The following is a 26,858-nucleotide window of genomic DNA, read 5'->3' as shown; positions in this document are numbered from 1 at the left end:
AATCAGTCTCCTGAAAAGGAAAGTCAAAATCTCTCCCATTGAAAAAACTTAAATGTTTTCAGCAATGTCTATCATTATATAACTATGGATAGTTATTTTACTCTTTGAGCAAGTTTACAATGCAAAAAGTATTTTCTATAACTCTTTGTGTAATACAAATTCATGGTTTAGTAATGTTTAAATGCTCTTATTTTCAGGTCCGTTGTGCCGTGTCAGCCTGTTACTATGACAACTGTGACAATACAGCTGGTCCAGACAGAATGAGTAATGAATTTAAACTACATGTTAAGGTAAGCGGAAAAAATATTTTCTGACTCTTCAAACTTTTATGAATAAACTTTGATTACTTTAAGATTTTAACTTGATCATGTTGGTATCTTTGTTTATAGATGTCGAACATTACAGAAACTTATTTATGAATATTTAGATTGCTATAGAATCTTTTATAGATGCATAAATTATCTACATATAATTTTTTAGATATTGACAGAAGAGATTAAATTGTATGAAGGATTTGCTGGAGAATGTATAAACGTAAAGCCAATGGTGCCTCCAAGTACCTTCTGTGATAATGGCACATGCCACTATCGTATAGATTATGGATTTGAAGATCGTGAGAAATACACAGAGAGTATGTGTGCTGATGAAAGCATTGTACCACAAGCAGTGTTTTTGACCGAATCCATTCAGAATTCTCCATGTCATGTTGTCATAAGTGAAGTCGATTGGGAAAAAGAAACATGTGTTTATATAAGAGCTGTAGCCGATGGACTCAAAGACAAGAACAAGAAATTACATGTCAGACTTACAATCTCTGTAGAAATTGTGACAACAATAGTTACTCAGATATCTCAGACCTCCTACCCAACAGTTGAGGTAAAAATAGTTTGTAGTTACTATGAATTCATTTATTTTTGTGGGTACCAATTTTTCTGGATTGTACAAAGATTTGCATTTTAGTGGATATTTAATTTCGTGGGTTTTGGAAAGGTTTGCATATATTCAATAGGAAATTTGAAATTCGTTGTATATTTAAATTTGTTGTTCCCCAGTTCCCAGAAGTCCACGAAAATTGATATAAGAATAACAGCAGTTATCTTTTTTTAATGATCTTTCATTATTTATCTCATAACACACTTAATCTGAACGTAAAATATGACTAAAGTACAGCTGTCGAACAAAGCCACATATTCTTTTCAATACACGGCAATGCATAGATATACCTAAAAATCTGGATAACATACAGTATAAATGTTTAAAGGATTGTTATAGTTCTTCATAGATTGTTTTACTTTATCTTGAAAATATGTTGTATAACTTTGTAAATATTGTTAATTTTTTTTCTAAAGGTTGAAATCATTGATCAAGACAAGACTGCAGTTTGTGAATCTTCAGGAGATCCTCATATAACAACATATGATGGAAGGTCAGTCTATATTTATCTTTTTTTAAATTTTTTTTATTGATGGATGCCTACCTCTTTGAAAGTAAGGTTCCTAGTTACATATTATGATTTTTGCAATCTTAATGTCTGCAAGTATTCTGCTATATACTGTTGAAATGATTTAAATGTACAAATTCAAGGCAGTAGAGGACATTTTAATATAAAAGCAATTTAGTTTTTCTTCCTGTTTATTAAAATGAGGTTAAATAGAATTATGGCTTCTTTATTTGACTGAACCAAAATATACTCAAACAAACAAAAGAAATGACAAAATAATTAACAAATGTATGAATGAATGAGTTATAAACATTTTGTATAAGACTGTAATTCCACCAGCCAAATAGTCATATTATATTATATCGTGTTCTAATTTTACATTTTTAACTTGAAACTTGATATTACCTTCTATTATTCAGGACTTATGACAATATGTTAGAAGGAGAATTCATTATGTACAGACACAAAACATTGCCATATGAGGTATAGTATATTGCATCTTTAATGAGGGGCGTAAAGGGGGGTATCTGCACGGAGGAACGCGAAATAGAATTGCCATTTTACTATGAGCGAACAATTAAAAATTTCTTGCACGTTGATCTTTTTACTGATTTCACGAAACACAGTAAATAACGAACTTTTTTCACGACTGCATGTGAAATAAGTATGGCAGAACATGTTGCACGAAAAGAACCCTTTACCACCCTCTTTAATGTTTTAAGTATTTGTTATGATTCAACTGCTATGTTTAATATTTTTCCTTTCTTTAGTGAACTTTTGTTTTTCATTGTCATGAATCTATAATTCAGTGTTTCTCTTTGATGGCTGTTTGTCTTTTTGTTTTCCATTTTTTTTTGCTTTTACTTGAAATATAAAGAAAAGGACATTGTAGCATATGCAAAATATTATGTGAAGTAAGATAACATTATGCTATAAAGAGTTAAGTAGGAGCTTAAAGAAAAGATACAGAAGAACATTACCAGAAACAACAAAAAAACCAATTGATTTGTAAAAAAACAACTATCTGCAATATACAGATAAAGATTGAAAAAATTGAGTTGCAGAAATTCCAATAAAACCAGACAGGATTAGCTGTTTCTAATCTGTATTTGGAATTCATCCATACAGTATTGTTATTTGTATAAAACTCCAGTTATCTAAACTATAGCAAACTTTATTTGTACAACATCTATCTTCTATTTTATTTAAGGTAAGAGCTCTCCTGCGAGCCTGTAATGAACCAAGACAGGCCTCATGTAATTGTGGTGCATTAATCAGGATTGGTGATGATGTTATAGTCTTCGATAAATGTGGAGCCAAGAAGTCAAAGAAGAATAAGAAGAAACCTCTAAAACCCAAACTGTATCTAAATGGAGAATTAACTCCAGGAACCAGCATAATCAAATACAAAGGTGGAAAGAATTACAAGGTAGAGAAGCAATTATGAATTTCACTTTTGAAATACAGAATATCAGAATGTTTCCTGTCCTTTGGTTGTAATGAATTGTTTTGCCTGTGACATTGTTTTATAGTGTATATCAAACATGTATTTGATATTTACATGGACAAATTTACTCTTGCTTTCTTTATGAAAAATTTGTATATAGTTTAATCCAGATTTTCTGTTACCTTAAGAGTAAACTAGAGAAGGTTCTGTGTCTTACTTAAAAAAATGAAATTCAAATCAAGTTTTAAATGACAGCAGAATTGGCTCTGAAATTCCTGTAAAACATTTTATAAATGTATGTTTTTTAGGTATTAATTTTTTCCATTTTGCATTGTACATTTAGGTTGTGTTTCCAAGTGGTACATATGTCAGATTAGAATCACACAAGAATGGACGATTCATAAACATGTATGTGAGAGCATCTTCATCAGATCTGGAAAAAACAGAAGGTAATGTCACACAAAATCAAGCAGTTTAGCAGAGTAGGCTTATATCTACAAGTCAGAGTACAATTTTTTACCGTTATTTATAAGTACAACAAGAATTACACCGTTTTAGCACTTTTATAGGTACATTGTACTAAAAAATTTAAAAGAAAAAAAACTAGGGTGAATTAATTTTGCAGTACCTGAAATTTTGAGCTATGATAATGGAGTTGATTTTTTTATATTAAACACAAAGGAATAAGCTTAAATCAACAAGAATATATGCAATAATAATTATTTTAAGGGTTTAGAATTACTTCAGAAATTTCTCAGTTCTTTAAAGTAACATCTGTTTTGATATTTAGACTTGACATTAGATTGACTACTAAACCTCTGTTATTATTGTCCAGGTTTGTGTGGTTTCTTTGATGGTGACAACGCCAATGATTTAATGAAACCCAATAATATATTGTATGGAGGCAAATCTAGAGAAGTGGATGAATTCTCCTCTAGTTGGAGGTTGGTCAATATTTTTATGATCATGTATTGTGTCATCAGTGTATTGAGAAAAAGATAAGACTTTTCATTCACATTCATGTGAAATAGTTTTGTATAATTTGAAGATTGATGAAAATTTATATAAAAAAAGGATCAGAGTATTAAAGTAACTCTGAATCAAAAAAAAATCAAAAAAATTACAGCTTGAACAGTAAGTTATATGTTGCACTCATTGGGCAACTATTTTATATGAATTATTATAAATTTTCAAAATTAAATTGATTTCACACGCAATACCATATATTAGCAAGGACATTTTTATTTTATTATTATGATTATTTTAATAGAATTGATGAATTGGGTGTGGACTCCATGTACTCTGGATACTGTCCACAAGTAGTGATTGAGAAACAAACCATCCTTCCACCTTACTGTAACTGTGGTGTCTCAACCTCAACCTGCTATAGCAACATAGATGACCTGGGCTGTGCACGATATAAAAAGGACAAAAAAGAAAAAGGAAAATATTGGAAAAAGGCCAAAGGTAAGGGCAAAGTTATTTGAAGATTAGCACCAGATTCGTCTAATGAAGAAATGTAACTACAGCTCACAGTTTATGGAAGTTGATACTATCGCATGAGAACTTATATTGGATTACAAATAAGAAATAATAGATTGCAATAATTAAGCTCAAATTAATTGTCCATTGTTTAATGAAAATAATATATACACACAGAAAATTCTTAATTCACAAATATGATCCCAGTTATAAGTTACATGTATATGTTGTGTACAAGATGTAAGTTTGTACAAATTATAATTTGTACAGGGTTTTTGTACAAGTTATAAGTTTTTTGACACCTACCTTCTTGCAACAGGAGATACAGGTTTAACTTATAAAATGTACCAGTGTAATGTTTTAAATTCAAACAAATATACGTCAACCTAACATTAAGTGCTATTCTCCTTGCCTTCAAACTGGAAATGAGGATACATGAATGGTTTAAATTCTAATTTTAATTTTTTCCTTATACCATATTCATATCTATACAAAATCCTTGTGAGGTCTTATAATGTTTTTGTATCAAAGCAAAGTATGAGACTGTATCATGAAGTTGTGAAAAATTGACAGAAATATGCGGAGCAAAAGACTGGGTGCTTGCATCATCCATTTTTGTTCAGCAGGTCATAAAACACTGATAACTTGTACAAAAATTCTGTACAGATTATAATTTGTACAACATTACAATTTGTACACAACATATATACTAATAAGATTTGGTAAAACATCTTGTGAAGGCGGATGAACTAAACAACAAATGGTGTCAAACTCCAAAGAACATGAAAATATTTTCAGAGTCTATTTTCTTACCCTAACTTTGCAAGTTAATGAATGCCATCTTATTGCATTACATACTATTAATACATACTTTTTATGTTCTACAGATGTGACAGAATATTTGGTATCGAAGGCTATATCTCCACCATCTGGTTGCATAGCAACACAAATAGAAGTGTTTGAGGCTAACATTACATATATACCAACAGTTAGGACATGGCCTACACCTAGTGGTCTTACGGCTATAACGGCCTTACAAGAATGTAAAACTAAGATTGAAGCAGACATATCCTTTGCTGGATGTAAAAGTGTAGCAGCAATTAACCTCGTAGCAGCTCTAGATTCGTGTGTTATAGATTTACAGGTATGGTATGAATATGGCAATCCTTAACACAAGCCTCTATATGTATAATGGTGTGAACCTCTATTTTATAAACTTAACATAAAAGATTAATAATGAATTATATGAGAACCACAAGATATTATCTGATATAATTTTATGAGCATGTAAAAACATTTTAAAAATATAATACATAATTCCAAGGTAAATTAAAAATGGAAAGTCCAAATAAACTGACTTTATCAATCAATGGGAAAATGGAAAACAAGAGTCATATTTCTGATATGGAACAGGTCCTGACTAGATATCGGTACCATTTCACCAATTAAAATTAGTATAACTTTTTCTTCATATATATTATGGTTCCTCTATAAAAATTTCCAAACTATTAAATCTAACGTTATGGAACAGGGTATTGAGATTATAATAATAATGGGTATTCCTCCTTTGACATAATATTTGATCCTTCTTACAGATTACTGATAACATAGAATGGTCATTAGCTGCCTTAGATTCTGTGCTAACCAAATGTCAGATAGAAATAGAGATCAACATTGAGCTATGGGTGAATGTGTCCGGATCTTTAATACCTAACCCAGCAATCATTGATAACATATGTCCTGGATCCTGTAGTGGGAACGGAAACTGTGTAGAAGGTAGGACTATATTTCTATGAAGCTTAATCTTATTGTTTTATATCCTTTTAGACGACATTCTGTTAATTTAAACCATTTTGACTTGGTTTTGCTTTCATTGGAATTGCGAAGTTTATCGATTAGATAATTGATAACATTAACTGTACCAATTTGTCTGCACCAGAGGAAAAAAAGGGAGATAACTTACCTAACCTGAAATCTGCTTTAGATAAAATGTGTAACAAGTATACTGAAAACTAAGTACAAAAATAACATTTCAATATCTGTGGATTACTTTGTGACTTTCAAATGCAGAACTTGTTTGTATTGTGAGCCTTTGTTGTACAGCATCAATAGAAACAACTATCTGACCACAACATGCTGTAGATAGAGACACTTTCTTAATCTTTCAGAAAATTATAAAAAAAAATATAGACGGCAGCAACTTCAATAATGTCTTATTGATATAAATGACAAAGTTTTGAACAAATGTTCTTCGTTTTTTTGAAAGTGTTTTATTAATCTAATCTGATTATAAAAGATTTATATAATGATCTTTACACATTAATTGCATTTGTTGGCTAACTTTGTGTACTGGTTTATGTATCTCTACACATCAGTTTGATGATGAATGTACAAGTGTTATGTATTTGCATTGGTACCTATTATTTTACAGGTGTGTGTTTCTGTACTGGTAATTTCGCTGGTGAAGATTGTAGTGTCGACACCACTGCTGTAATTGTGCTGGAACCTTTAGAACAGGAATTCTGTGATAAATACAGTAATCTATGTACTGAGATAACATTGATTGGTGATGGCTTCTTAGAAACATCAGTTATACAATGTGCTATTATAAGACAGCAGGTCAGTCAGTGTTTGTATGCCAGAAATAAGTTTTACACAAGTCTTTATGATGACCACTTGTTTTGATAAAAGATCTTACACAATAAAGTACTTCTTATTCATGTACATTTCATTAGAAATATTTTCAAATTTACTAGAACTTTGCTGGTATAAATTACTCTATTCATCTAGAATTCCCCAAGATGAGGATTTTTTAAAGTTTAACCAATAAAGATATCAAACTTTAAATTTGAACATAACTGTATTAATTGGCAGATATACCATTGATTGATAAGTTTAAAATATTTGAATGAAATTTTATTGCAACCTTGATCTATATTTGATAAAAAAAAAATTTGTATTTTGTAACAAAGTTTTAAAAACTTTGAATCTTTAAACTTCAATGAAGATTTGGTAAAATGGAAATGGTCTAATATCCTATATATTACGACTGCCACTGTGCATCTAATATCTTGGGGTTTAACCATAAAATACAATGTATAGCTGGACTTGAATCTGATTAGTTTTCAAATACCTTACTGGTTCATTTCTTGAGATCTTATTATTTGTGTTACAGAAATTAGCTGTATTTGTTGACATTGGAGATGAGATACTGATCAATGCAACATACATTAGCCAGGAAGCAGTCACTTGTGATTTACCAGACCCAGATATTTTCAAGATTACAATTATTAACAACAATATCAGATCAGTAGACAGTCTGACCTATGTGACCTATGATCCATTCTGTTATGATTGTACAACTGCCGGATGTACTATCAAGGTAAACATAATTATTAGTAATTATACCCCCCCCCCCCCATTTGCAAAGGATAACAGAGGGGTATGCTAGATACCCTCTGTCATTTTATAGTACATTTCAAACAATAAGCCATAAATATATATTGCACCCAACATCTTATGGTAATGCCAAACCATGTCATTTTTTTATATATATATATTATATTTTATATTATAAAACATATATCTTGTGTTCAGATTCCATTGATTAGAAAATGATTTGTAATAGATATATTATATCATTCTAAAATCAATTTTTTCTTCAGTATTAAAATATTAAGCCACATAGTTGAATGAGTCCACAGATATTGTTATGTTAAGAAAGACATGGTTTTATTATCAGGGGATGCACATTTTTTTCAATAATTGTTATGGTAGGACAAATTTGATCACTTATAGAATTGAGAATGGAAATAGGGATTGTGTCAAAGAGACAGCAACCTGACCAAAGATAAAAAAACAACTGAAGGCCACCAATTGGTCCTCATCACAGCGAGAAAATCCCGCATCCAGAGGCGTGTTTCAGCTGGCCCCTAAACAAATATGTGTACTAGTTCAGTGATAATGGATGTCATACTAAATTCCAAAATATATAATTGAACTAAAATTAAAAATCATACAAGACTATCAAAAGCCAGAGACTCCTGACTTTGGACAGGCGCAACATTGCAGCATGTTAAACATGTTTTATGAGATCTGTAACTTTTTCTTTCAGCCTGATGTATGTTTAATTGGTGATAATTGTTATGGTAAAGGATTCTTTGATGTTGGTAATGCAGGTCTAGGATGTATTCCTAATACAGATACCACCACCTGGACAATAATTACTCGTTAGTATAAATTGTTTGTTTTTGATGCACAATCTTTTATATTAAAATTAGCAATAATTTGGAGAGCTGGATACATCTATCTGGATATGTTTGAAATAAATAATAAAAATGTAAAAATACTATTGAATTTCATAATATGGTTCATATTTTTTCACATATTTTTGAGTTATTTACAAAGATATTTTAAAATTAAAAATGGTTTTGATGGCCAGATCCTGTGTCAAGGGGAGATAATTGACAATTTAAGCTTAAGTTAAATTAAAGGAATTTAGTATAAAGAGATGAGTGTTTATCTCTATGAACTTGCAACAATTCTTGTATATATTGATTCAAGCATTTATGGCATAAAATTTATTCTGTTTCAGAAATTGACATCACTGTACTAGAACTGACTTTCATAGAAATAACTGGAACGACTTTGAAAACACCTAATCTGGACATTACTGTACATGGAACAATACTTCCAACTTTAACAGAAATAAACAACATTATGTATTGTCCATTAGATGGTATATCACAATATCTTAACCTTGGCGATAAATCTAACAGCTGTTTAGGTAATCCTTTATTGTGTGGCTTTGGAATGACCATCCAGTTCAACCTAAAGATAATTCAGTTTGTGGAGAACATGTACATTTTCACTTCTGGTGGTGACCAACCAGACGGCTATGGTGTGGCCATGTACTACAAACGTAGCGAGTTATATCTGACCGTTAGTACTAAAACAATGGAATGGACAGTGAAGACCAAGATAAATATTAATGTAGTAGTCAATATAGAGTTCTCTTGGAGTATTCAGACTGGGTTAGCTCTGTTCTTTGATGGAACAATGGTAGCTGAAACCAAAACATTCATCACCAGAGAAGTTACAGTATCTATGTATACAGCTACTTACATTGGTGTGTCTATAGACATTATTATATTTGCACAAATTGAAATAGGAGAATTGAAAATCACAGAAGCCACAAGGGAAACCATAGCAACAGTGGAAGGTGATGAGACCACGACAGATGTCATGACAACAGAAATGTTTACCAATGCGACAACAACTGAAATGGTCACTAAAGCAACAGGTAAGCATTCACATTTTATTTTAGTAATTTGCATAAATGTGGAAGTAATAAACAGATTTAATCTGCTAAGTAGATCTAACTTTAGTGCCTCTTTTAACATTAAAAAAAATCTGCACTTTATTGCTAAAGTTCAATTTGTTAAATGAATAGAAACTTCTCATTAATTAAGATTTATATTTTATATTTTTTTTTTTTTTTTTTTTTATATCTCTTAACATTTTTTACATTTTTTACATCAAATCTAGTCAGTGCTAATTTTTAACAAAGATTTTCCTCTGACAAAAGACAGAGAACTGGGAAAGCAAGACCCTAGAATAGAGGGACAGATGTTTTTGAGAGAAATTGATGTGTAAAAGAGAATTCAATATGCCTTGTTCACTTCTTTATCAAATTATGATTGAAGCACAGTAAAGCAGATTACTGGCATGTTTTTTTCACTTTGATACAGAGTTGCATGTTTTGTCACTTGGGAACACAGTTGCATGTTTTGTCACTTGGGAACACAGTTGTATGTTTTGTCATTTTGATTCACAGCTGCATGTTTTATTATTTGGATCCATGTACTTTTATGATTGTTTTTTTCCTTTATTTTATATGAGCTTAAATTTTTCTATTGCAGAATTTTTTTTAAATCTTTTTGTATCTTTAAAAAAAAAAATAATTAATAGATACATTGTAATAGAACTAGATGTTAAAGATATCAAACTTATTTAACAAATTTATACTAGGCTGTTGTTACAGTATATATGTAGTTATATAAAAGGCAAGTCAGTTCTCCTATTTTTGAGTAGTAATAGTTATGAAAAAGGATGATATCTTAAAGATATTTATCAAATCCCTTAAAATTAAATTGTGCTTGCAATTCCATATACATGTAGATTCTATCACTGAATCGAGTGTGATACAATATTTATCCATTTGAGACAGTTAAAACGCAAAGCTTGACGAGCATTTTAAATATTTAAAATTTAAACTGTCGAAAATGTTTAAATACTGTATTGCACAAGATTTGGTGATAGAATCTGTTTCTAACATTTTTATTCATTTTTAAAAATATGCAGACAGACTCAATCTTTCTTTTCAAATGATCTGCAAAAAGGTGTTTTTTTCTATGTGACGTCATCAGGCATGATTGCCCTTTTTCTTGACATTATAATAGGAAGTTCAGAGGAAAGCATGAACATTTGACGTCATAATTTAATTGAACCACATGTGGATAAATTAAAGATAATCAACAGGTCTGTAAAAGAATGAATTGTGTAAGAATTAGAGAAATGTTCTTAAAAGTACTTAGTAAAAATTGATTTCATTCCACATGTTTCATTGAAAATGTTTACAAACAGATTTTGCTTTTATTAACATGTAACCATCTAGGCATCTGGGAAAGCATGTTATCCCCTTCCATTGTATATATATAACTATTGAAACTATCAATTAGACAAAACAAAACTATGTTTTACAGAACTTCACTTTTAATTTATAATTGATATTTAAAATCCCCTTTCTGTTGAAAATCTATATTCAACTACTTTTTGTGCATGACACTCCAATTTTCTGACTTTTCACATCTTTTGAATAGAAACAGCACACACATCAACTGGGACCTTATCTACAGGTTCAGTTGGTACAACAGATTCTACACTATCCATGGCAACTGGCACATTAACATCAATAACAGGAACACATACAACTGGAACAACAGTAACTATGACAGAAGGAACAACAGATTCTGTAACCACGACTAAAGGAACCACTAAACAAGAAACTAGTGGGACAACTGTTACCATGACAGAGGGAACAACTGCTGTTACCTTGACTGAAAGAACAACTGAACAGGAAACAAGTGGAACAACTGTTGCCGTTACAGAAGGTACAACTGAACAAGAAACTAGTGGAACAATTGTTACCATAACAGAGGGAACAACTGAGCAGGAAACCAGTGGAACTACTGTTACCTTGACTGAAGGAACAACTGAACAGGAAACAAGTGGAACAACTGTTACCGTTACAGAAGGTACAACTGAACAAGAAACTAGTGGAACAATTGTTACCATAACAGAGGGAACAACTGAGCAGGAAACCAGTGGAACTACTGTTACCTTGACTGAAGGAACAACTAAACAGGAAACAAGTGGAACAACCGTTGCCATGACAACAGGAACAACTGAACAGGAAACCAGTGGAACAGTTGTTTCCATGACAGAAGGATCAACTGAACAGAAAACGAGTGGAACAACTGTTACCGTTACAGAAGGTACAACTGAACAAGAAACTAGTGGAACAATTGTTACCATAACAGAAGGAACAACTGAGCAGGAAACCAGTGGAACTACTGTAACCGTGACAGAAGGAACAACTGAACAGAAAACCAATGGAACAACTGTTACCATGACTGAAGGCAAAACTGAACAAGAAACCAGTGGAACTACTGTAACTGTTACAGAAGGAACAACTGAACAGGAAATCAGTGGAACTACTGTAACTGTTACTGACGGAACAACTGAACAGGAAACCAGTGGCACATCTGTTACCATGACAACAAGAACAACTGAACAGGAAACCAGTGGAACTACTGTTACTGTTACAGAAGTAACAACTGAATCTAGAACCAGTGGCACATCTGTTACCATGACAACAGGAGCAACTGATAAAGGTACAAGTGGAACTACTGAATCAATGGGAACAGTGTTTACTGGAACAACTTTAGAGTCCTCTTTGAGTAATGGTGAGTGACAACACTTGCAGCAGACAGTTTGGATCCCACACAGAATTGCTTTGCACTATGTAGCATCCTTTCACATCTCTTTCCTCTTCTACCTTTTGATGTTATATGCTTGATATGCCTTTAATTCCGCTGCAGTGATCTACTTACAACAAATAATCATACTAATCATATATATGTTCAATTGTTTGAAAAACATTTTTTTTTGTAGTGAAAGGATTTTTAATTAAGCATTGATTTTAGAACTCTTGCTTATAGATTGATAAAGTCTTTTTGGGGTTGGCATGAATGTTTTTTGAAAATATGTTTTTTTTATGTTTTAAACTGCTTCGACAGTTTCCATTCAGAGCCTTCAATCTATCTAGAATGTTTGAAAATTCAATTGAACAAGAAATTATGTAAACATGATGATAGTTTTTAAAGACTGACCAAATTGGCAAATTTTCAAAACATGTAGCATATGGATTTTGCTCATTGTTGAAGGCTGTACAGTGACCCATAATTATTAACGTCATTTAATTCCATTTTAATGTCATTTGGTTTATAGTGTTGAGTTGTCTCAGTGGCAATAATACCATATTTTTTTATTTTTAGAATGCTTGTAATACGGTACATTGATAAAATGAATCTCATTTTGTTGAGGTTATATGTGATGAGTGACCATAATGTTCCTTAGTTTTGGGGTAAAGATTGCATGAAATGCAATCATAACCCTATGTTACTGATTTGATATCTAAATCTTCCAAGGCTTATCACTACCTTTTTGATACACAAAATATAGTGTATTGATCCTTACGTTCTATACATTCTATCCATGAACCTTTCCAAAAATTTATCAATGTAATATATGCTCAGATATTCCAGTCACAAAAGGATGTTATGATTGTCAAGAAAATTACATCACTTTTGCATGGTGCAGGAATCTAATATCTGTTCTAAAATTATAAATGATGTCAATGTTAAAGTCATCTTTAAGATTTGAAGTTATCTCCCATTGTCCAGAATAGTTTAATAATTACAAGCAATGCTGTATTGACAATGCAATATTTAATTTTACTTTCCACTGATAAAAAAATGCAATTTTTACCCTTTTGTGCTAACATGCACTTTGATTGTAATTTCCCTTTGACAATGCTTTTTGTCTTTTTGACTTTTATTTCCGTTACTGATGTCGTAAACAATTGATTCATAAGTTGAGGTATGACAAACAGTTTAAATCTCATGTGGATATGACCTATAAGGATTTACATATACAAGTTGTGACTAGGATCGAGAATTGTCTCATTGGCACTCATACCACATCTTATATCTATAAACCTTTTCTATAGATTTGCTAATTTGTTCCAATGTTTTTGCTATAGAATGACTACTTTTGCTGGAAGGCTTTCCCAAACCAGAATATTTGAACCCCTTTAGTCTCATTCCCTTTTGTAATTTATTATAGGCTAAAAATCTTATTTTTAGTGTTAGTGACATTATTGCACCCATGCATGTATGCATATTTACTAAGCATACTTTATAAACATTTATTATGAGTATAATGTTTTATCCACAAATAATATTTTATTTAGTGATTGTTGATCACAAAGATAGAAAACAAATTTCAAAAAATTTGCCAATGCTTACCAGATAGTGACATTGATAAACAATCAACACAGAATCTGGGAGCACATGAAACATTAATTAATTGATAGGGAGATACAATTTATATTTGAACAGTGGCATTTTATTTTAATGATTTTCTTATTGTCTTGACATATTCATTTAAATGAAGGTCCAAGTTCAACATATCCAAGACAATTTACATATGTTCTGCATCCAAAAGTTGTGAAAATAGATTGCATGCATAAGTTGGAATACTGTTGAAAATGTTTGAAATAAGAACAGTGCGCATATTTCTTTCCTTTTTTAGAAGAAGTGTTTCAGAATTTGATAGAAAAAAATCTTTTGTCCTTCTTCAATCTAAACAATAATTTCTCTTCAGGTTAACTTAGCATGATTTTAAACTTGATATTATCTTTGCAGTGAAATGATTAACAGTGTGTTAACATGATAGTTAGTGCTATTGTTTGCTAGACTTAATAACTTAATAATTTTGTGTCGCTATGCTTTTGTCATTTCCATGTAGAAACCACAACAGACCAAGGAACAACAACAGATGTAGGTACTACAACAGAATCAGGAACCACAACTGAGATGGGAACATCAACTGATAGAGAAACAACTACAGCAATGGGTACCACAACAGAAGCAGGAACCACTACAGAGGGAGAAACCCTAACAGATGGAACAGCCACAACAACTGAGGCATCCACACCAACTGATGGAACTGCCACAAGAACTGAAGCTTCAACACCAACTGATGGCACAGCCACAACAACTGAAGCCTCAACACCAACTGATGGCACAGCCACAACAACAGAGGCAGGTACCACTTCAGAAGGCACAACAGCTGAGGATACAGCCACATCAATGACTGAGAGTACCACTACTGGTATGTCTGACACACCTACAGTAACACAAACAGCTGCAACTACTCAGGCAGACACAACTACAGAACAACCCACTGAAATAACAACTACAGGTCAGTTAATGACTGCATCAGACACAATTACAGAACAACCCACTGAATTAAAAACTACAGGTCAGTTAATGACTGCATCAGACACAACTACAGAACAACCCACTGAAATAACAACTACAGGTCAGTTAATGACTGCATCAGACACAATTACAGTTCAGTCAACCACTGAAACAAAACAACAAACAACCACACAAGAAGCCACTCAAACACAAGAAACAAGCTCTGTTGAGTCCTCTTCAATAAGGGTTGAGTCAACTACTCAAAATATTAAGCAGACTGAGATTACTTCTCCAGTGTCAACAACCTCTCAAGTATTGACCTCTACAGAATCAAGCGTTCAGGAAACTACCACTAGATCTGTTGATACCACTGGTATGTGATGCACCAAACAATCCCGTGTATGCACCAAAGAAGCACATACTAATACTTGTAGATGTTTGTTTGTTTGTTCCTTTATTTTCCATGAATTTTGCACATTCCATTCACGTTTGTATTTGCTATACCTTTTCTGCTTTTTCCATGTTTCCCCACTTTTGCATTTTTCATTCTAGAAGATTCATTAGAATTCTCATAATAAAACTAAAAGTCCTCTATGAGTAAAACATATTGTGTTTTTGGCTTATACAAAAATGTGAACAGTTTTAATGGTAATCCATAATGTTAAACTGATGTCCATTTCGGTAAAACCAAGGTGTGGTTAATTTCTCAGATCAAGTATAGTGATAATTTTTTTATCCATGGTCAGTTTTAGATTTTTAATTTATTCAGTTTTGTAAAGTGGTTTATTTCTATGGGTTTAAATTTTAGATAAAAAATAGTTTCCAAGGTTTTATTTTTCATTTTTTTGTCTTCAAGATCAATTACATGCTAGGGAAAGTTTGTGAGTTTTATATTAATCAGGAAATTAGTGAAATTTATCCCTTTTCAGTTTTCAGTAGATGAAAAGGTATTTTGCAAAACAGAGTTAGGCTATCTTCTGAAATGCTTGTTTCATCAGTCAATACCTCTGACCGACAAACTCAACAACAGCAGTAGCAGAGCCATGCTTTTGAAAGATTTATTATTTGCTAGTTTTTCATTGGAATCCAAAGCAGTAATCCCTTTTGTTTTAGGCAAACTATTTCATTATGGCATATCTAGACAATTTTCTTTTATTTGTAGACATCAATCCTGCCTTGAACATATTACAACAGCTACCATTCTGCCCATATTTTTACCTTTTTGTAATAATGTATTTCATTTCTAAATATATGTATAAATATATACTGTATTTACTTTTTCACTTCAAAGTATTAATAAGTGCAATTTTTTTTTATTAATATATTGGTTTATTTATTCCTTTTTCAATTTTATTATATTTTCTTAAACAAACTTCAAAACATAATGATTCTGTAATTTCAAATGATATTGGAAAAAATGTAAAAAGAAGTAAAAACCTATAACAATAGATTTATTAAATGTTTGAACAATTATTTTTTTGAAAAACTTTCCTTTGAGAAGATTTTATTGTATTTATAATGAAAAAAAAAACCACTTTTGTCTTGGTTTTTTTTTTAAGATTAAGCATTTAAGTTTCAAATTTTATAGATATTAAAACTATTCATACATGATATAGAAACTGGAACTACATTGTTTTTTATTTATTTGTTTAGTTGTTGATACTACAGAATCACTGACGACAGATAGTCCAACTACCACCGTTGTAGAGACAACAGTCCAGACAACACAACAAACAACAACACCAGTCATGACAACCGAGCAGACGACACAGGGATGTATAGGTTAGTATATAACTCAAAGTTCAATGAAACAAGTAATTCAACAATCACTTTAATTTCCATTTCTTTACAGCCTTACAATTATTTGTGGTTGCTACAGGTGTTACATAAGGTTTTTGACGACAAATATTTCCATAAGCATAATTTTTTTCCCACTTTTGTAAGTGTTTTAGATAGTTTAAATAAATGGGATAAATATCAATGGATCATGAGTTTGTTTGCATGAACCTTTTCAATATTTTATTTGAGTGTGTGATGTATGTCCTTTACATTATTTTCCTAATGGATGAGATTAACATATAATTGTAGTTTATATAATAAAAATAAACCATGTACTTTATGTGTCATATGTATAAAAGGTTCAGAAGATAAAGAAAAGATTTAGAATAGGTTGCTGACACTTTGTTATACGGAGTACAAAAAATGTACATAATGATATGTTCCAAATCTCTGAAGCATCTTATAGGGATCCATTGGGATATGCAAAATCATTGTATTTCAAAATATTGGCTTCCAAAATCCTGACTTATAGTTTACCTGTTTACGAAGAAAACAGCCATCTGACAGAGCAAATCTGGTCAAACAGTCATGAAGCTTTACTCTGAGTACAAAATGTGTTTTCAAAACTCCTAACCCAATATTTATTGGTTGAATCTAAGTGGGAGAACCATAATCCTACTCCAAATCTATTATGAAAGCAAGGTCAAGTATATTGAAATTGATTAAAATGTTTATATATATTTTAGGAGCAAACAACAGTTATCCTGTTATAAATAGTAATCCAAGCCTGTCAAATACAATTAGCAATGACAAATCAGCTGTGACTTACACATGTCAAGTTGTAACATCAACAGAAGCTGGAGCCATTCATAAAGTCATGTGGTATGTGGGAACATCACTCCTCAAAGAATCCACTGTGACGACTGGTAATGTTGTTATGTTAAATTCTAAAGATGATATGGATACCAGTCAACGGGCCTCTGCTCTTAATGATGGGGTAAGTCTATGGATGATTGTTGTTTTGTAAACTTGACTTTTTCATTCACATGTTTTAATTTAAAAACTTGATAATGAAAGAATGATTTTGTCAGTAATGTTCTGGCTGTTTTTACTTGAGAAAACATCATCAATATTGGAGTCCTTGTGAAAGTATGTGATAATCATGGAAATATACATTGAATTTAGAAACATTATTACTCCATTTAGGTTTTGAATTTACTGTAGAAACATTATTACTCTATTTAGGTATCTTGTGGAGTTACAGTGAGTAACCCTAATAGATGTGGTGATGGTGTGAGTCCTGAGTTAAACTCCACTGTAGTTACTCCATTCCAACAAACAGTAAGTTATGTGTATAAATAAAACAGTCACACAAAGGCTTTCCATACCATAGAATTTCTGATGTATTTTATATAAATTTTATTTTGTATGCAAAACACATTACATTTAAACTATCTGTTAAACCAACCCCTGTGTTAATCTTTTATCTAGAGTCCATTACATTTAAACTATCTGTTAAACCAACTCCTGTGTTAATCCTTTAACTAGAGTCCATTACATTTAAACTATCTGTTAAACCAACCCCTGTGTTAATCCTTTATCTAGAGTCCATTACATTGGTTTCTTTTTTAACTTTGACTTGTTCATCTTAAGTTATTAAGAAAAACAAAATATTTTTCATGTTACAACTTTTAATTCTTACTAGCCATTCCATGTTGTATGATGAAAATATTTTTGCACACATTTGTTAATTTTGCCATTTGATTAGGGACTTTCTGTTTTTAATTTTCCTACGAGTTTAGTATTTTTGTGAATTTACTTTGTATGTGTTGTCAATAGAGTATGTATGTAAGCAGTAATTGATGAATTATTTGTAGGTTGATATTCCTGACCAGATAACCTTGGTTGAAGGTGAACCATCTACATCTTTCCCTATCACTATTTCACAAAACTATGATCTGTACTGTACGCTTACCTATGGTAAATCATGTGACATAGAGATTGTAGCACGTACAGTTGTTCCAGTCGCCAAGAAGAAATGTTTTGATGGTAATGACATTGATGCCATTGCTGTAGAATCTGATTCCACAGACCCAACCACGGCAACCCCTGGTGTCAAATTCATTGGCAGTACCAAAACGTATTCCCTAAAACTTAAAGCAAGAATTGATAGAAAGAACTTCAAAGTTCCATTAACAAGACAAGTGAAGATTGTACAGATTGATACGCCATCTAGTGACAGTCCAGTGGAGAAGATAATTAAAACAGTTAATGTAAGTACCTATAGACAACATTAGCAAAAACAGTTCATGATTTGGGAAAGATGAAATTTCCTACATTCAAGTATTTCAAAAGCTAATTTTGGTTCAACTTGTCAAATATTATAGCGAACCCTATGATAGTTTTCCATAGATTCACCTGCAAGTTACCTGTCGATTTAAACTTTTGTAAGTTCTATTGTCCCATCTAACAAATACAACAGGTATTGTTCTCTGTATAGTTCATTCACCAGGACCTTTAAATTTCTTCTAGGAGAAATATATCACTCATTGATTAATTTACCTGACCAAAAAATTATCTGTTTTTGGGATACGATTGCTTTTAAGCAATCTGTAGACTTTTACCGTTGACTCAGGACTCATTCCCTCACGTCAACCGTTTTATTCTAAACATTCAGCAACATCTCAGATTCTTATGATTGTCTTGCTTTAAAAGGTAATAACAAGCAAAAGGATTGAACATAAACAACTTTACTGTAATGTTCTTCTCATAATCTTCATGTTTGATTTTACCCTTGACTTACATGCGTGTTTTTAACAACACGGAAAATCAGAATTAAGCAGTATTTATATTTAGTGTTTTTATAAATTTAGAAACACGTCAGAGGGAATTCCCCAGTTTTGATAAATGCGAGAGTTCTTTTAATTCCGATAATTCTATTTCTGTCATATAAGAACTGAAGTGGAGTTTTCTATATTTTACCGTTATGAAACTGATACTGTACTCTCATAAAGAAATTGAGACTCATTTATCATATCATAAATTAAATAAACGTTCTTGTTCCAAATCGCAAGTCGCGGGTTTGTTTATGTATTAATGCGCATGAGTATAGTTTTCTTGATTTCAAGGAGTATCAGATTGAGTGGTTGTTCTGGATTCCCCGCTTATTAATTAATTTGAAACACATTGGATTCTTTCTATGTCTGCCTGCTATTGAGGGTTTAATATTGTTGTTGCATAATTTAAAATCATATGCATCATTTAAATTAAAATCAATGAAGTTTTACCTATAACACCCCTTTAACCGAAATGGAGTCTTCCATATTATCGTTTCGAGTTGTCTCTCTTTCAGAAGTATTTCCCGTCAAAATCGTCAAGAAAAAATTAACTCGTTAGATGTCGATAAACGTCATATTATATTAAGAACGATCTCAATTTAAACAGAGGAGTGTGTACGGAAGGATTCATGCCCACTGACCCAAAGGAAATTAATAATTAAAGAGTTAGAAATGGGGTTCCTCCTAGAATTAATGGTGATAAGATACGAAGTGAATAGTCCGAGATTACTGGGTACAAGTCAAATTGGCACCTGGTCAAATCGGCACCCATAGAAAAAGTCAAATCGGCACTTCGTTAAATCGGCATCTAGTCAAATCGGCACCTATTTAAAAGTCAATTCGGCATCCAATAATATTTGATAAAATATATGGGACTGGGAAATGGGGTTCCTCCTAGAATTAATGTTGATAAGATACGAAGTGAATAGTCCCGAGATTACTGGGTACAAGTCAAATCGGCACCTGGTCAAATCGGCACCCATAGAAAAAGTCAATTGGCACCTGGTTAAATCGGCATCTAGTCAAATCGGCACCTATTTAAAATTCAATTCGGCATCCAATAATACTTGATATGATATATGGGACTGGGACTATTTAAGTTTGAAATTTAAGTATACTAGCATTAAAGTCCCCCACGGTCCCAGCTTGTCTGGCAAATCAGCCGTCGGACATCAGAGTAATCTCGAACTATGAAGGGAAAAACCTTCCCTCTCTCTCTCAGTGACTGCTGTGGAAAGTAAACTTGGAATTGATAGCACACAAATAAAACACAATAAGTACATTGCTCGTACACTTGTATCCGGGATTAGCTATTTTTAAAGTTGAGTGACTATTCAGATTTATATTACCTTTGCATGTGTAGTTGAATTAGTTTTGAAAATAATACTATCCAGCTGTACCAGGCCTTGCGGTCATAAAACTTTCGAGTCAGTTTTTTTGTACTCATACTCGAAAATCAACCAATGAAATTGCTTGATTTCTTGTTTCGAGCATGATTTTTGTGCTCCAAGCACTGAGCAAAGTTTTATGCCTTCAAGGCCATAGTCCAAATAATTATGACGTCTTGGAAGGCTATTATATTTTTTTTCTTTGAAGCCTTACTTCGACGTCGAGGTAAGGCGTCAAAGAAAAAAAAATATAATAGCCTTTCAAGACGTCATAATTATTTGGACTATCAAGGCCAGGGCTGCCAAAAATGTGTGAGACTCACGCATGTTCATGCTTTTTTGCAGCAGTATCCTTGGATCAATTTTTTCCTCTTTGATCTTTTCTATTTTGGCCAAATCTCACGAATTTGCTTAATGAAAAGTTGGCAGAACTGCTATACATTTGTCAATGAAAACTATATGGCAATCGTATCCCTCAGAGCATTCTGCTCTTTGATTTTATTGAAATACTTCTATAAACTCACATAAACTGTATGCAATATTGTATTTATTCAATATATCATTAATATATTTTCAATCTGTTCAATATAAAATCTGATTTAATAATAAAAAGTTTATTTTAGACACATTTTTTAGTATTTTCCAATGAATTTGCATGTTTTTTTGTTGTTGTTACTTTATAGACTATGTTTATGAAGACCTTAATTTAAAAATAATAATATTCAAATTTTTATTTATCAAACAAACAAAAATATTTATTGAATATTTGATCAGAAATCAACTTTTAATTTTTAAATCATTATTAATATTGAACACATTAAAAACAAGTTTTTGGTTTTGAATAAATACAACACCACATGCAGTTTTGTGAGTCCTTTCTTAGTATTGGTATAAGTATTTTTTCATCATTGACAGTTCAATTTTTTGTTCAGGTAAATTAATCAATGAGTGATATATTTCTCCTAGAAGAAATTTAAAGGTCCCAGTGAATAAACTACACAGAGAACAATACCTGTTGTATTTGTTAGATGGGACAATAGAACTGCCAAAAGTTTAAATCGACAGGTAACTTGCAGGTGAATCTATGGAAAACTATCATAGGGTTCGCTATAACTATCTTATGATTGTTTATTGATATTGAACATCAAGTTGTGACTCAAATGTATTTAATGCATAATAAGTTCAGCAGTAAATACAAATTTCAAAGAGATGAAAAACTTAAACTACCAACCACCTTTGACTGCCACTTGAAGATAACCAACAGAAGTTTTGGTAGGATTTGTGAAAATAATAAACTCTGGATAAACATCTCATAATTTTCCATGTCAAAAGTTTCCAGCTGACAACATTCAAGAAGGTGACATCTGCCATCTTGAATGGTTAGCTGCGTTTACAGATTTCTGTCTGTTCAATCATATAACTCATTGTAAGCTTTAGAAAACTTGCAAATATCATAGCATTGAGAAGTGATTTGAAACATTTACTGTGCATATTTCCAGGCTTTGTTCTTTCATTATACATATTGCTTAAATGTTTTACTTAATTGCAGTTTGAATTAATTTCTTCAATCTGATAATTTTAGCTCTTTGTTGTTGTTGATAAAAAGAGTTTGAAAAACTGTTTATTATATTTGCCCTGTAGGTGACCTTGGACGATACATATTCTACAGCCCAATGTCAAGCTACAGGTGATCCACACATTAAGACTTTTGATGGCACGTGAGTACCTACATATTATATAAGACTGTTATAGTTTTCTTGATATTGTTATATTTATAAATTGACTGTTTACAAAACTCTGAGTTGTTTGAAATACTTAGGATTTTGTACACCAGGAATAGAATAACTTAGCTGTATTAAGCAAAACCTTTTTGAATTTCAGATCCTCGATGATCTTCAAATTGATCATACTTTATTTAATATCTTTGGTAGAGGTCAAATGTAAAGTTCTACAAACAGATTTTATTTACAATTGTAATAAACCTTTAAGTATTAAATAAAGAGCATGTTGTAAGCATTAGACTAGTTTTAATTTTTTCCTAATTTCTATTTTACTTAACAATTAAAGAAGTTTTTATTATCCTTGTCAGATTCTATGATGCATTGTTTACTGGAGAGATGATTATGTACAGAAATAAAGATTTCCAAGTGGAGGTAAACAAGTTATTACAGCCGACTTTCCTTGATTTTCTGCAAAATGTGCAGTTTTGTGGTGTTGAAATATTATGTTTAGAGTTACTGCCCTTTGTGTAAAATTTTAAGAAGGCAACAGGGAAGTCATTTCTTTGGTCTGATAGATCATTTTGTTTGGATGTTTAGGGTTTGTTTTTTTTGGTTTTTTTCGGGGGGGTGGTTCATTTACAATATTGATTGCTGATATTTTCATACAATTTTAAAAAGAAATAATCCTAAGATATGATTTAACAATCAATTCAGATTTTATCTTAATCATATTATACATAGGATGAACATTACTGGAAAATTTAGTTGAAACTATCAAAAAAGGCATTCTTGGAAGAAAAAAAAATTTCTCATAAAGATTTTGTTACATGAAATTATGTTTTTGAGAAAATTTTCTAGATTAATCAAAGTTTGTCCTTCTTTCTAAAGGTACGAGCGTACTTTAGTCAGTGTAGCCAAGGAAGCTGTATCTGTGCAGTAGCATGCCGGGCTGGCGATGATGTCATCAAACTAGACAAATGTCCACTGGCAGGTCAAACACTCGATGCCTACCCTATTGTCAATACTGCATTCACTCGTGGTAACTCATTTACACCAATGTTCAAAGAATTCCAAGAATTAAATGGAGAGAGATTCCAGGTATTTAGATATTAAATCATAATTACTCCTCACAAAATCTGCTTTTTGCTGATCTTTCATATTGTTTAAGGTACAGTATAAAACTATTAGATAAGCTGTCAATATAACATTTTCATGATAAAACGTAAGGGGCTAAGGTACAGTGTAAAGTTATTTGATAAAACATAATTGGCTCAGATGCAGTAAAAAAACATTTTATGATATGACCACCATTTGTGCATGATCTTATTCATGGTTTGATTGCAGATATAAATCTGTTGCCTTTATTGGGGTTGTTACACATAAAACCAAAAGACATCTTTAATATATTAGTTTACTGGCATTTTTATTGACTTTCAAGATCATTGATAGTTTCTATAAATCTGAGGTATTTCATGGAAACTGTTTATAAAATATTCTTATTTCTAACTAATATGTTATAGATGTAACTTTTATACCATGAGTTCACTCTTTTTCTTGTAGATACTTTTACCAACAGGAACTAGAGTAACAGTAAGAAATGATCATGATGAATTCATGAATCTCTACATACAGCCCTCAGCTCAGGATAGAAACAAAACAGAAGGTACGATAATTATAGAAAATGCATTTGTATTGTCCTTGACCTCTATTTTCAATGTTCATAAACCATATCTTATAAGTTAACCTATGAGTTATAGCCAGTAAAGTAGGCAAGACCTTTGGGCATGTTTGTCATTATGAACCTTAGATACAGTCCTCAGTTTTGGACATCAAAAGGATATAGGGTACAATTATAGTAGTCTGGTCACTCTCATATCAGTATTTATTGGGGGCCTTGGTAGTCGAGTGGTGTAAGTATTGGAACTACTGTTTGACTATTCAGTGAACACTGAGGTTATGAGTTTGAATCCCACAAGAGGCAGGTACACACTCCAAATTTAATTTATTGAAATTGTCAGTTTTCCTACTGAAGGTCAGCGGTTCTCCCCGGGGAACTGAGCTTCTTTCACCAATAAAGACTGACTGCCATAAATCAGAACAGTAGAGTTGAAAGTGCTGTTAAACACTAATCAATCAATCAGTATTTATCCTTAACTATTGTTAGAACATTTTCCCTTTGATCGTACAGCCTAATATTTTCAAGATGATGAACAGGACCTGATACTAGACAATATTGGGCAATGACGTCATGTATCATTGCAGAAACTTTGTGTGTTCATGTCAATCAATGCCAATTTATGTATGAAATGCTTGGGACTTCATTCATACAACCTAACAACTATCACAATGTAAAAATAGTTGTACTAACTATCAAAATCTCAACCAAAAATCATACACAAATTGCCATAAAAGAATGATGGCTTTGTCAGCTGAAATGTCAGCTTGCCCTGGCGATATTCTTGCTGATTTAGTCAGTATGAAATTAAAATGTCATTATTGTATATTTTTATACCCCCCCTTTGAAAAAAAGGGGGGTATACTGTTTTACCTCTGTCTGTCCTTCCGTCAGTCCATCAGTCCATCAGTCTGTCAGTCTGTCAGTCAGTCCATCCGTCCCATGAATATTTTTCGTCACATTTTTCTCATAAACTACAATACAAGGATTTCTGAAATTTGGTTTAAGGGTTAATATAAGTCAGCTATACCGTGTGATGCGTTTTCAGATTCATCACTCGACAACTTCCTGTTTACCGAACACTTGCATATTTTTACACAATTAATATTATCCACTTGCGGCGGGGGTATCATCAGTGAGCAGTAGCTCGCAGTTTCACTTGTTATAAAACAGGAAGCATTATTGTAATGCAAGTATTATTGATCATAACATAAAAGAAGGTAATTGACCTACACCAGTCATCTCTTGACATAAACAGATTACATATGATATGATAAGTGGACAAATCTAGTAGCATTTTTAGAAGGTAATCTGAAAACTCAAAGCTAGGTCAGGTATGATGAAGTATACTAACCAAATAAAAGTGAGTTGACCTTGATGCAATTGTTCAAATATTTTATCAGTCATTACCCTGCCTAGCCTGACTTAATTTTATTTTTGCAGGAATGTGTGGCTCCTATAGTGGTATCAAAGAGGAAGATCTAGTAGATATTAATGGTGTTACTCATACTTATGATAAACGCCCTGATGATTTCAGCAAGAGCTGGAGGTATGACTAAAAGGATATATACATTTATCGCTATTTTACATAATTTTCCTTTGATCTTACTGACGTGATGTTAATTCGCTAAAATCATTCATGAAATTTCGTTGAATTTTATTTATTTCAAATTTACACATTTCCAAAGCTTTAGTATATTATTTATTCTTGTAATACAGTCAAACCAGTTTTAAGAGATCACTTAAAGGGACAGCAAAAAAGTGATCTCTTAAGACAGATGAGGTGGTCTTTTCATACAGGTTCAGTTTATATCAAATGTACTACAGAGCGATCTAGCTATCCAATTAATGGTCTGATAACACAGGTTTTTGCCTAATTCCGATGGTTTCCTTAAGCAGCTTTGACTGCATAAGCATATAAACAACATTTTTTTTTTTTGTGCATCATCCATGATCAATAGATTACTGTCAAGGTTATAAAAGTAGTTTCGTAATCATGGTTTATTGAAGTGAAAACCCAGGGGAAAATTCAAACTAACCATGCTAACCAATCCTTTTCAAGTATTTATAGACATGCAAATCATATAAGAATTATTAGTTTGTAGAACTATGTGAGTCCTGGGTAATATGATGTTATTTAATTGTGACACTGCAGTTTACTCTTTTCTCTAGAAAATTACACAATTTCAAAATCTGCCATTGATTTTGAGAAAATTAAAAAAACTGCCATAGATTCATGCTTTATATGTAAACATAGTAAACTTAATTTATGCTTTCCTATCGTACATCACAACAGTAAGATCTAACACAGTTATTTCTTGGAACCTTACATAAATTCATACCTGAGACTGATAGTTTAATTGACAATGATTGCAAGTTTTCCTTCCGATGGTAAAGATTATTCCTTAGAACTGAAATCAATTATATTTATATTATTTTTTATGGTTATTAGCAATGTCACAAAAAAAATAAAAAATAAAA

The 26,858-nt window shown here is 31.8% G+C and overlaps 1 protein-coding gene across 1 annotated transcript in view; it reads left to right on the top strand.

Annotated features, from left to right (window-relative positions):
- Positions 1-26,858, top strand: part of LOC139521102 (uncharacterized) — a gene marked incomplete in the record, with an annotated part of 139,990 nt that overhangs the window by 101,114 nt on the left and 12,018 nt on the right. Inside the window, 26 exon segments of the mRNA XM_071314380.1 lie at positions 198-290; positions 481-876; positions 1,350-1,426; positions 1,861-1,924; positions 2,652-2,870; positions 3,232-3,337; positions 3,724-3,832; positions 4,159-4,355; positions 5,258-5,514; positions 5,966-6,146; positions 6,802-6,989; positions 7,546-7,752; positions 8,485-8,599; positions 8,965-9,672; positions 11,252-12,397; positions 14,523-15,038; positions 15,099-15,350; positions 16,631-16,759; positions 17,503-17,753; positions 18,002-18,097; positions 18,634-19,029; positions 22,623-22,699; positions 23,071-23,134; positions 23,591-23,800; positions 24,263-24,365; positions 25,821-25,926. Coding sequence (XP_071170481.1) covers positions 198-290; positions 481-876; positions 1,350-1,426; positions 1,861-1,924; positions 2,652-2,870; positions 3,232-3,337; positions 3,724-3,832; positions 4,159-4,355; positions 5,258-5,514; positions 5,966-6,146; positions 6,802-6,989; positions 7,546-7,752; positions 8,485-8,599; positions 8,965-9,672; positions 11,252-12,397; positions 14,523-15,038; positions 15,099-15,350; positions 16,631-16,759; positions 17,503-17,753; positions 18,002-18,097; positions 18,634-19,029; positions 22,623-22,699; positions 23,071-23,134; positions 23,591-23,800; positions 24,263-24,365; positions 25,821-25,926 — 6,263 coding nt within the window.

This window comes from Mytilus edulis, chromosome 4, assembly GCF_963676685.1.
Source record: "Mytilus edulis chromosome 4, xbMytEdul2.2, whole genome shotgun sequence".
In the NCBI taxonomy this organism is placed as follows: domain Eukaryota; kingdom Metazoa; phylum Mollusca; class Bivalvia; order Mytilida; family Mytilidae; genus Mytilus; species Mytilus edulis.
Note: the sequence above shows the minus strand (reverse complement) of the source record. Positions and strands in the feature narration are given on the sequence as shown.